This window comes from Syngnathus floridae, chromosome 2, assembly GCF_059516105.1.
Source record: "Syngnathus floridae isolate MCC-2025c chromosome 2, RoL_Sflo_1.0, whole genome shotgun sequence".
Taxonomy (NCBI): domain Eukaryota; kingdom Metazoa; phylum Chordata; class Actinopteri; order Syngnathiformes; family Syngnathidae; genus Syngnathus; species Syngnathus floridae.
Genome location: NC_142414.1, coordinates 26,362,835 through 26,374,610, shown reverse-complemented (window position 1 = coordinate 26,374,610; position 11,776 = coordinate 26,362,835). Strand labels below are relative to the sequence as shown.

At 48.7% G+C, this 11,776-nt stretch overlaps 1 protein-coding gene across 3 annotated transcripts; it reads right to left on the bottom strand.

Annotated features, from left to right (window-relative positions):
* Positions 1 to 92: 92 nt before the first annotated feature.
* fastkd2 (FASTK mitochondrial RNA regulator 2) lies at positions 93 to 11,758 on the bottom strand. 3 transcript variants are annotated; one of them, XM_088363930.1, is made up of 13 exons: positions 10,824 to 11,758; positions 10,651 to 10,754; positions 10,469 to 10,577; positions 10,198 to 10,321; positions 9,987 to 10,126; positions 9,752 to 9,924; positions 9,520 to 9,686; positions 9,217 to 9,450; positions 9,035 to 9,086; positions 8,777 to 8,897; positions 7,347 to 8,679; positions 762 to 841; positions 93 to 664 (listed from the first exon to the last, which is right to left on the bottom strand). In XM_088363930.1, the coding sequence occupies exons 1-11, from the start codon at positions 11,442 to 11,444 to the stop codon at positions 8,593 to 8,595; spliced, it is 1,932 nt and encodes a 643-aa protein (XP_088220056.1). In that variant the 5' UTR covers positions 11,445 to 11,758; the 3' UTR covers positions 93 to 664; positions 762 to 841; positions 7,347 to 8,592. The 3 variants fall into 3 exon arrangements, with proteins under 3 accessions (XP_088220056.1, XP_088220047.1, XP_088220063.1); XM_088363921.1 differs by having other exon boundaries at positions 9,217 to 9,453; positions 10,824 to 11,755; XM_088363937.1 differs by having other exon boundaries at positions 8,777 to 8,891; positions 9,217 to 9,453; positions 10,824 to 11,755.
* Between the last annotated feature and the right edge of the window lie 18 nt (positions 11,759 to 11,776).

Here is an 11,776-nt window from a genome sequence, read left to right as displayed (position 1 = left end):
CTGGTGTGCTGCAATGAATGGCAACAGGTCTCTCAGAAAACAAGGCTGTGTTGCCACCTAGTGGCTCAGCGAAGTACAACAAGTTACCAAAGTTTATGTAGCTCTCTTTTTATATATTAGTTATTTTGGAAAGACACAATCTTTTACCTTTCCAAATTTATATTTGTCAATATAAAATGGTACAAGTAATATATGATTAATTTGAGGCTTCTCAATCGAGAGAAGACACCAAATCAAAAAGCCTTTGCGTGTTTCGGCTACCAGTACTAGAGTGAAATGTGAACTTTTACTTATTCACCTAGCTCATGTAAAGTGTGAAGTTGCAAAAGTCAGAATCCTGACAACCCTTCCCTTAGCAAGTGACTTTCCCAAAACAAAAAAAAAGCTGGGGCAGGAGTCACTGTGTTACATCACCTTTCCTTTTAACGATACTCAATAAGCATTTGGGAACAGCTCGGTCATTTCATGTGTATTTTCTCCATTCCTCACCAGAATTGGGCTTTGTACAAATGCGCTCATGCAGGCCTTCTGGTTTGAGGTTTCAAACATTCAACCTCTGTGATGACGGGACAGATCATTAGGTGCTGACTGTCCTTTCCGGAAAGATTTCTTGTGTTAGGAGTTGTGTTGCCTTCTCTTCAGACTTCAGCACTTGTTCTGTTATCTGGCAAGTGAAGAGAATGGGATCATTAAGTAGAATCACATATTTGAGTGAAGGATCTTATTGTGACTAGTGATTCAGAAACAGAAAAAACTCTTACCGTAATTGGAATATAGCCTCCTCGTCAGACAACTCCGAGTCAGTGGTGGCCATCGCCAGGGCCGTCGTCTTGACATCCACCTGAGCAAGACGACCAAAGTGATAAATTGATACATACTGTATCTCCTGCGATATACATTGCTTGCATCGAGTTTCCTTTAAATTCTAAGTATGGTTCTTTCCAACATTCCAAACGCATGCATGCTAGGTGAAATGGAGACTGGAATTGTTCAGTTCCACGATCACGCAACATATCGGATGCACTGGTCCCGTAGGGCGGAACATGGCCGCAACAGCTCCGAGCTTTGAAAGCCAACTCTCCATTTCTTACATCTGCTCAGATCACTTTGTGGAAAGTACGTCATTTTGTTTTATTGACGTCAACATTCATCTGTGAGGTATACTGGATGTAGTGCTATAAGGTACACATCCACCATCAGAGGACGCTGGCATGAGTGCCTCTCATAACATTTGAAATGTACTCTTTTTATTTATTTTAATGTATGTGATTTTTTTTTTTTACCCCGTGGGCCAAGAGCCTGTAATAAAATGTATTATTATTGCTCGCATATTCCCTTTTTCTTCCTGCTACTCTGCCGTGACCTAAGGAATGCATCATTACACAGCTTCATGACAGTATGTTTGTCCAATTGCTAGTTTCTAATAATTAGATTGTTCACATATCTACAATTATAATATTATTATATATGCGCATACCATGGCTGGCATCTTCTCCGTTTCGTTATAATGGCCGCCCGGACATGTGACGTTAATGCATTTCGGCCTCACGACAATCGGACCCCCCCCCCCCCCCCCCCATTCCTCACGAGTCTAGTGGCAGCGGACGAGGGTGGCTTTTTGGCGCCAAATAATAATGGCCGCCCGGACATGTGACGTTAATGCATTTCGGCCTCACGACAATCCCCCCCCACCCAGCCCGCCATCCTCACGAGTCTAGTGGCAGCGGACGAGGGAGGCTTTTTGGCGCCAAATAATAATGTCATGTGACGTTAATGCATTTCGGCCACTGATTTTCCCGCGCTCCCCTCCCCATATAGTATGCACTTGTGCGGCGCGCGTTACACCCCTCAGTCAAAATAACAGGCTGTCTGAAATGTCAGCGTTTACCTTGGATTATACTGATCGCGGGGATTTAATCGATTCTCCGCCCGTCTGCCGTCTCTACGGACGGTGGACAGCAAATGCAGCTGAAGCCTGAACACGGTGAAGGCTTTATTCTATTTTTATTTATCGGGGGATACCCCGCGCGGTGACGGCGTCGTCCCGTTAAATGTTCCTATTCAGTTGACGCACGGAGGCGCAACTGCCGTCGGCGTTCAGGCGATGGCCAACGCTACATTACAGTCATGAAAAAAAAAAAAAAAAAAAAAAAAAAAAGAGGAATAGTTGAACAACAACTATGACTTATTTAGAACGTCTGTCGACGTGTTACTCCACGCTTTGCTAACGGTATTAGCCCCTCAGTGGCGGATTCCATGATGTGTTAGCTCGCTGGGGCAATCCTAAAACAAATTCAAACATGCAGACACAAATTTTATTTGCCATGTCTGAGGCTGCCAAACAAAGAATTCGACTTGGGTAAATCACAGCCTCTGTTCAACATTGAGGTGACTAACAACAACACTCATGACATGTGAAAAATGGCAAATATTCTCAAACATCCCCTGGTCTTAAACTCCCAAGAGGGCAAGGGTAAAACTCAAAACTCCAGCTAGGGGAAATGAGAAACCTTAAGAGACCACAGATGGGAGGGTCCCTCTTCTAGGATGACCAGGCTGCAATGGATGCAGTATAACTAAGACGGATAACACATCCGTTCTGGACTGGAATGTTCTTTTGATACACTTGCCTTGCGTTGCGCTTGCCTTGCCTTGCCTTGCCTTGCGCTTGCCTTGCGCTTGCCCTTGCCTTGCCCTTGCCTTGCCCTTGCCCTTGCCCTTGCCCTTGCCCTTGCCCTTGCCCTTGCCCTTGCCTTGCCCTTGCCCTTGCCCTTGCCTTGCTCTTGCCTTTGCCCTTGCCGTTGCCCTTGCGCTTGCCCTTGCGCTTGCCCTTGCGCTTGCCTTGCGCTTGCCTTGCGCCTGCCTTGCGCCTGCCTTGCGCCTGCCTTGCGCCTGCCTTGCGCCTGCCTTGCGCCTGCCTTGCGCCTGCCTTGCGCCTGCCTTGCGCCTGCCTTGCGCTTGCCTTGCGCTTGCCTTGCGCTTGCTTTGCGCTTGCTTTGCGCTTGCCTTGCCTCGTGCTTGCCTCGTGCTTGACTTGCTTTGCCTTGACTTGACTTGTACGTGTACTTGCCTTGCCTTGTACTTGCCTTGTACTTGCCTTGCCTTGCCTTGCCTTGCCTTGCCTTGCCTTGTACTTGCCTTGCCTTGCCTTGTACTTGCCTTGTCCTTGCCTTGTACTTGCCTTGCCTTGCCTTGCCTTGTACTTGCCTTGTACTTGCCTTGTACTTGCCTTGCCTTGTACTTGCCTTGTACTTGCCTTGTACTTGCCTTGTACTTGCCTTGCCTTGCGCTTGCCTTGCCAGCCTTGCCTTGCCTTGCCTAGCCCTCACATGGCCTTGCCTTGCCTTGCTTCGCCTCGCCATGCTTTGGCCTTGTGCTTGCCTCGCCCTCCCTTGCGGTGCCTTGCCTCGCTTTGCCTTGCCTTGCCTTGCCTTGCTGTGCCTTGCCTTGCTGTGTCATGCCGTGCCGTACCGTGCCGTGCCGTGCCAGCTTGTGCTTGTGCCTGCCCGTGCCTGTGCCGTGCCGAGCCTTGACGTGCCGTGCCGTGCCCGTGCCTGTGCTTCCGCCCGTGCCTGTGCCTGTGCCGTGCTCTGCCGTGCCTGTGCCTGTGCCTGTGCTTAAGCTTGTGCTTGTGCTTGCGCTTGTGCCCGTGCCCTCGCCGAGCCGTACAATACTGTGCCGAGCTTGTGCCTGTGCCTGTGCTTGTGCCTGCTTGCGGCTGCGCCACGCCTGTGCTTGTGCTACTGCTTGAGCCTGCAAGCTTGTGCCTGTGCTTGAGCCTGTGCCAGCGCTTTGCCCGTGCTCGATCCTGTCTGTGCTTGTGCCTGTGCTTGTGCCTGTGCTTGTACCTGTGCCTGTGCTTGTGCCTGTGCTTGTGCCTGTGCTTGTGCTTGTGCTTGTGCTTGTGCCTGTGCCTGTGCTTGTGCTTGTGCCTGTGCTTGTGCCTGTGCCTGTGCTTGTGCCTGTGCTTGTGCCTGTGCTTGTGCTTGTGCCTGTGCCTGTGCTTGTGCTTGTGTCTGGCTTGTGCTTGTGCTTGTGTCTGGCTTGTGCTTGTGCTTGTGCTTGTGCTTGACTTGACTTGTACTTGCCTTGTACTTGCCTTGTCCTTGACTTGACTTGACTTGACTTGCCCTTGGCCTTACCTTGCCTTGCCTTGTCCTTGCCTTGACTTGCCTTGACTTGACTTGACTTGGCCTTGGCCTAGCCTTGACTTGTACTTGCCTTGCCTTGTCCTTGCCTTGTACTTGCCTTGACTTGACTTGTACTTGCCTAGCCTTGTCCTTGCCTTGTACTTGCCTTGACTTGACTTGGCCTTGCCTTGTACTTGCCTTGCCTTGGCCTTGCCTTGCCTTGCCTTGCCTTGCCTTGCCTTGCCTTGCCTTGCCTTGCCTTGCCTTGCCTTGCCTTGCCTTGCCTTGCCTTGCCTTGCCCTTGCCTTGCCCTTGCCCTTGCCCTTGCCCTTGCCCTTGCCTTGCCTTGCCTTGACTTGACTTGATGTGCCTTGACTTGACTTGCGCTTGCCTTGCGCTTGCCTTGCGCTTGCCTTGCGCTTGCCTTGCGGTTGCCTTGCGCTTGCCTTGCGCTTGCCTTGCGCTTGCCTTGCGCTTGCCTGTACTTGCTTGTACTTGCTTGTACTTGCCCTTGTACTTGCCTTGCCTTGCCTTGCCTTGCCTTGCCTTGCCTTGCCTTGCCTTGCCTTGCCTTGCCTTGTACTTGCTTGTACTTGCTTGTACTTGCCCTTGTACTTGCCTTGCCTTGCCTTGCCTTGCCTTTTACTTGCCTTGCCTTGGCCTTGCCTTGTACTTGCCTTGCCTTGCCTTGCCTTGTACTTGCTTTGCCTTGCCTTGCCTTGCCTTGCCTTGCCCTGCCTTGCCTTGTACTTGCCTTGCCTTGCCTTGTACTTGCCTTGCCTTGTACTTGCCTTGACTTGACTTGACTTGACTTGCCTTGCCTTGTACTCGCCTCGCCTCGCCTTGTACTCGCCTTGCCTTGCCTTGCCTCGCCTCGCCTCGCCTCGCCTCGCCTCGCACTTGCCTCGCCTCGCCTCGCCTCGCCTTGCCTTGCCTTGCCTTGCCTTGCCTTGCCTTGCCTTGTACTTGCCTTGTACTTGCCTTGCCTTGCCTTGCCTTGCCTTGCCTTGCCTTGCCTTGCCTTGCCTTGCACTTGCCTTGCCTTGTACTTGCCTTGCCTTGTACTTGCCTTGCCTTGCCTTGCCTTGTACTTGCCTTGCCTTGCCTTGCCTTGCCTTGCCTTGCCTTGCCTTGCCTTGCCTTGCCTTGCCTTGTACTGGCCTTGCCTTGCCTTGCCTTGCCTTGCCTTGTACTTGCCTTGCCTTGCCTTGCCTTGCCTTGCCTTGCCTTGTACTTGCCTTGCCTTGCCTTGCCTTGCCTTGCCTTGCCTTGCCTTGCCTTGCACTTGCCTTGCCTTGCACTTGCCTTGCCTTGCCTTGTACTTGCCTTGTACTTGCCTTGCCTTGCCTTGCCTTGCCTTGCCTTGCCTTGCCTTGCCTTGCCTTGTACTTGCCTTGCCTTGCCTTGCCTTGCCTTGCCTTGCCTTGCCTTGCCTTGCCTTGCCTTGTACTGGCCTTGCCTTGCCTTGCCTTGCCTTGTACTTGCCTTGCCTTGTACTTGCCTTGCCTTGCCTTGTACTTGCCTTGCCTTGCCTTGCCTTGTACTTGCCTTGCCTTGCCTTGCCTTGCCTTGTACTGGCCTTGCCTTGCCTTGTACTGGCCTTGCCTTGCCTTGCCTTGCCTTGTACTTGCCTTGCCTTGCCTTGCCTTGCCTTGCCTTGCCTTGCACTTGCCTTGCCTTGTACTTGCCTTGCCTTGTACTTGCCTTGCCTTGCCTTGTACTTGCCTTGCCTTGCCTTGCCTTGCCTTGCCTTGCCTTGCCTTGTACTGGCCTTGCCTTGCCTTGCCTTGTACTTGCCTTGCCTTGCCTTGCCTTGCCTTGCCTTGCCTTGCCTTGCCTTGCCTTGCCTTGCCTTGCCTTGCACTTGCCTTGCCTTGCCTTGCCTTGCACTTGCCTTGCCTTGTACTTGCCTTGCCTTGCCTTGCCTTGCCTTGCCTTGCCTTGCCTTGCCTTGCCTTTCCTTGTACTTGCCTTGTACTTGCCTTGCCTTGCCTTGTACTTGCCTTGTACTTGCCTTGCCTTGCCTTGCCTTGCCTTGCCTTGCCTTGCCTTGCCTTGCCTTGCCTTGCCTTGTACTTGCCTTGTACTTGCCTTGTACTTGCCTTGCCTTGCCTTGCCTTGTACTTGCCTTGCCTTGCCTTGCCTTGCCTTGCCTTGCCTTGCCTTGCCTTGCCTTGCCTTGCCTTGTACTTGCCTTGCCTTGTACTTGCCTTGCCTTGTACTTGCCTTGCCTTGCCTTGCCTCGCCTTGCCTCGCCTTGCCAGCTTGTGCTTGTGCCTGCGCCGTGCCGGTGCCGTGCTCTGCCGTGCCTGTGCTTGTGCCTGTGCTTGTGCCTGCGCCGTGCGGTGCCGTGCTCTGCCGTGCCTGTGCTTGTGCCTGTGCTTGTGGCTGTGCTTGTCCCTGTGCCTGTGCCTGTGCTTGTGCTTGTGCCTGTGCTTGTGCTTGTGCTTGTGCCTGGCTTGTGCTTGTGCCTGGCTTGTGTCATGGATGGAATGGAGCAGGGCGACCAAATGCAGCTTGGACCAGGGTTTATTGAGCAAACTATAGATACTCGATTATGGACATGAATAACGGAACAGACAGGTAACGAGAGGCAGGTGACTGTGATTAATACATAGATTGAGAGACACAGGAAGGGAGGGGCGAACACACAGACACTGACAGTACCCCCCACCCCCACAAGAGACGGCTCCTGACGTCCCAAAAACCGAAACCCCCACGTGGCGAACTGAGGGGTGGGGGGTAAGCGCACCAGTCCAAACAACCTCACTGGCCTATGGCAAAGTCCTAACCACGCTCGGCCGCAACACGGGGACATGAACCGCAATCAGCGGCTATTCGGGGGACACGAACCGCAATCGGCGGCAACTCTGGAACACGAACCGCAATCGGCGGCAACTCTGGAACACGAACCGCAATCAGCGTCAATTCTGGAACACGAACCTCCCACATCCCGTCCACACATCCTTTTCTTAGGGCCGGAGGATTTACGGATGCTCCCTTTAGAAATTAGAATAGAGTTTGAGGAAATGCGGCAGACCGGTGCTTTTCTTTCCACTGTCAACAGCGTGCGGCTCAGCGACCAAATACATGGATGAATTAAACAACGGTCTTACCCATCAAGGGCGTTCCCGAACACCACAGGGAAAGTTAAAAAGGAGAATAGAACGCATACACGACCAGGCAGGTAATAATAATAAGAAAAATAAGACTTACAGTGAAATGGGACTCACAAAGAGGGTCCTGTCCTCTGGTTGTCTCCTTTCCAGCGGGGGAATATAACAGTCGTGTGGGCAAGATGCGTCACGCTTCTTGGGTCTCGGGTGGTGAGCCGTTTTGGAAGATAGATAAAAACTACTTTAAAGTATCCGTCATCGTCATGTTTTCACGCTCAGTCTCATCTACATGAATCCCAGACCATGAGCCATTCTTCTCCCCGACCGCGTAGGGGACACGCTGCGCGTCTGTCGTTTCCTGTCCAACCCAGACCAAACGTTGCCTTCACGTCCTACGCATAATCGGACATATAAGTGTCGTATCTAATTGTCGCAAATGTATCGTCGCGTCGGAATACATAATTACCAATTTCGCAGTTGCTTCTTTTCAAAAGTCAATTAAATGCACGCATCGTGTTACGTGAACAAAAAACTTACAAACCTTAAAAAAAAAATTCGCAACGTGTACGCATTCAACTAGCTACGTTGAACCCCACAATGGAACACTGCTTGAGCTCGATCCTGTTAAAGCTGTCACTTCAAGACAATAAATAGGGCAATAAATTAGAAATACTAGATTGTTATCCACTTGAGCTACCCTTGACCATTTCAGCAAGAAATGACAAAATGTTTAAAATTCTATAATATTCTTCATTCTACCATCTCTAGACTGTGATGGGTAGATGAGGCCTCATGAAGCAAAACTGTATTGATTCTGTATTGGCACTGTGTTACTCTATTGTTCAGTAGGTCACCTGCTGGATCATTGCAATCCAGGCAACCTACATACATGTTGTATTGCTTTACTTTTTAATCGAAGATCTTTGAAATCTATAGTCAATCAACGTGAACGTGTCAAATCAGAGTCAGTGTTGTGAAGGTAAATTAATGTTGCATTTTTTTTCCTTTTTATTAACTGCCCGACACTGTTCTTCAAATTGTTTTTTTTTTTAACAAAACTAATAATTCAACAATAATTCATAATACATTTCATAAACTTCCCCTGGGGTCAAACCCATGAAGTCAGGATTAGGTCGTAAAATTGGATCGTGCATTTTCAGGGTTGAATGCCTCGCAATATGATTTGGTTAATCAATAGTGAAGCTTATTGTTAACCGCGTGGATCCTGTTAATATTGCAAACTTAATACTATCCACTCCTTCTAAATTAAATGCAACTTCAATAATGGTATAGGAAATGAATTAATTTTCCACAAAATTCAACCTCTGTGATGACGGGACAGATCATTAGGTGCTGACTGTCCTTTCCGGAAAGATTTCTTGTGTTAGGAGTTGTGTTGCCTTCTCTTCAGACTTCAGCACTTGTTCTGTTATCTGGCGAGTGAAGACAATGGGATCATTAAGTAGAATCGCATATTTGAGTGAAGGATCTTATTGTGACTAGTGATTCAGAAACAGAAAAAACTCTTACCGTAATTGGAATATAGCCTAAAAGCTGAAGATGGCGAAGCTTGACAGCCAGCGGACCTCGGGGTTGAGACGTACCGAAGCAGAAAGCTGAAGGAGCCGGACAAAGAACTGCAATTCTGCAACTGTGACAAGAAGCTTCTGTAGCTTAAGGGGTTCTTTTTCAAGAAGGGGAGTCACCATAACATTACGAAATTGAGATCCACCTGGCGTTCCTAAAAGTTACGGACAATGTGGGGAACTCCATTGACACAGGTCTTACCTCGTTTCTTCACTTAAGGTTTGCTTTGCCACGGCTTTGCTTATCACGGCATCTAAAAATCAAAGCAAAAAAAAAACCTGTTATTTGAAACTGAAGAATATTTGAAGCAGGCACATTCTTTCAGTGTTTATATTATTACTCATAAGAGAAAATATCGATCATAATAGCGCATCTTTTATTACCTATAAAGTAGACGTTCTCCACCGTCACCATTTCTTGTAGCACTACATCAGCTTGGTCAGCCAAGAAATTTCGCAGGAGCTGCGAGAGACTCGGATTGACCGACGGAGCCCTGGATGTTCCTTCTCCCAGCATGGTTGCAGGAACACTTAGTGGCTTCGGGAGGACAGGCTGGTCAAGATGGAGGCACAGGTGGAGCGTTTGAAACATTTGCTCCTGTTTCTTGACGTACGTCGCTGCTGTGAAGACAATTCGGATGAATAAGAAACAGGGTATTTTTCTTATTTCACAAGTGCGGTCCAGACCTTCTCTCCTCAGCCCCTCCAAGTTGGCGGCACCCTGTAGGAGTTTCTCCAGAGGTGCAAATGGGAAGTGGCCAAGAAGGCAGAGACAATAACAAGCCTTTAACAGTTGGGAACTTGACATCCTGTGCAGGTAAAAGTCCAGAGTCTTGCTGAGGCTCTGGAGAAACCTAGAGCAGAACATCAGCTGGTTGCACCAATTGGCTGAGAAATCCAAACGAACTAAAGAACATACTGCTCTCTGTCCAGCTGCAAGCAATAGTTGAGGGACGAGTACACCTTGAGGACACACAGAAGGTCTTTAAGCGTCAGAGTGTCTGGGTTGGCGATGACTCTTTGGGCAAATGCTGCCATCAACGAGGCGGGACAAAAGGCGAGGTTCTCAAACACCGACAGGAAGAGGACAACCTGGAGTGAAATAAGAAAGTTAGACTGATAATAATGTCATGAATCATCCAGAAGGGCTTTACCTCCTTTTGGCTCCATATGTCTATCGTGGAGGCAATGTAGTCGGAGATGCCGGTGAGCAGGGTCAAATCTCTGTAGCGAAGCTCCCGGCACGAAAGCAGCACTTTTAACAGTCGGTTAAACGGGACTCCGTGGAGATTTTCTGCGCAGATCCAGAGCAACGATAGCGAGTTGATCCAAAGCCAGAAGTTTGATGGATTATTGTCATCATACCTGTAATTCTCTGACTGCAGAAATCCAGCAGTGGTTTGGAATAGAAGCCCATTTTGGCCATGGTGGAGATCATGTGATGTGTATTGGGAAGGGTGAACTGCTCAGTCATTGAGAAAGCCTTTCGCTGAAAGTTGAAATGATTGAAGCATAAATTAGGAATACCTTTTAGTCAATCGCATGAGTACCGTCAGACCTGTTCAATCAAGAAATCACTTCAATACAACTTTTTTTTTTCTAGTTTAGTTTTGGATCTTAGAACAGGGGAACATACCTCAAGTTTCCGTTTGAGGTCTAGCGGCATATCTTTACCCAAGAGACGCATCACAGTTTGGAGCGCCACGATATTCTTTATCCTGGGAAGGAGCGCTTCAACTACCAACCTGGAATAGCAAACAATAATAAAAAAGAAATTATTTACTATGCGGCATGATTGGGAAAATTTTGTTTTTTTACCTCAAACCCTGTTTCAGTGCAACAACATTGGGGGTGCTCTCCATATTTTCCAGACAGGAGGCTAAAATGGACAAACTCTTCTCATCAAAGCCATTCAACCTCTCCTGGCAGTGAGAAAAAAAAAAAAATTAAATAGAAAAAAAAAATCAATCATTTGCATCAGGTGTATTTACCTGGCAAGCACGGAGATACAGCTGGACCACACGGCTCCTTTGGGGCACACCTAAATTCACCATAGCCAGAAGAGAGTAAGCCAAGTCTTCATTTTGCATGGAGCCCACATTGGTCATGGCGTTTCCCAGCAGTTGACCAAATGCAGAATGCTCAAACATCAGCTGCACCTCACAGCGCCGCTGCTCATCTGACATCTTCTTGATGCTGGACCACATATATGTCAAGCAGTTGCTGATTTGACGAGGGGTGGCCGCATATTTTTGGTTGAGGTCAAGCACATCTGATGGGGAGCTGCAGTGCTGCAGGAGTTTTAAAAAAATGGACCTTCCCTGTCTCTGGTCGGTGGGATGCTGGATCTCATCCAGAACCAAAGACCCCGGCACAGAGGGAGAGACAACCTTCTCTGGTTCCAAACTGGCATCCAGCGAATAGAACCTCACGGGACTCTTGAAACTAGCAGCCCGCCACGGAGGGATTTGTCTCGTGCCATAAAAGTGTGATAATTGTTGTTCGGAGGAACATGAGTTCTTGCCTGCTACTGTGGAGCTGCAGTATTTGACTGAATAGATGCAGGAGCGCAGAGAACATCTCACGACGACTTGTGTCAACCACAGTGACATTCTTCACCAAGATGCGTTCAAATAAGTGAAGACTCTTTAACGAATTATTTTTTACATATTTTATCAGGCTAATTAATGTCAGAAGGTCTTCAAATTAACGCAAGGTCAACAATGAACCAACACGTTTTGTTTGGCAATATCTAGTCAGTCCACCGTCAAACTGCATTACGCTCAAAGTTATATAACTTAAATAAATAATTATTTAAGCGATTAAACTGTCAATGTCCTTAATGTTGTTTTTACTTGTTATTTTTACAACTTGCATTCGCATATGGCGCATCGAGGTGTGTGCACCACTTTAAGCAGCCCCTCTAGAAACATGATAACTTGTT

Bases quoted from the DNA above. Each gene is read 5' to 3' on its own strand.
- fastkd2 (XM_088363921.1), bottom strand. From the start codon at position 11,444: ATGTCACTGTGGTTGACACAAGTCGTCGTGAGATGTTCTCTGCGCTCC. The intron at 10,755-10,823 runs GTAAATACACCT...TCTCACTGCCAG, and splicing joins TGTATCTCCGTGCTTGCCAG to GAGAGGTTGAATGGCTTTGA. The intron at 10,127-10,197 runs GTATGATGACAA...GGATCTGCGCAG, and splicing joins CTGCAGTCAGAGAATTACAG to AAAATCTCCACGGAGTCCCG.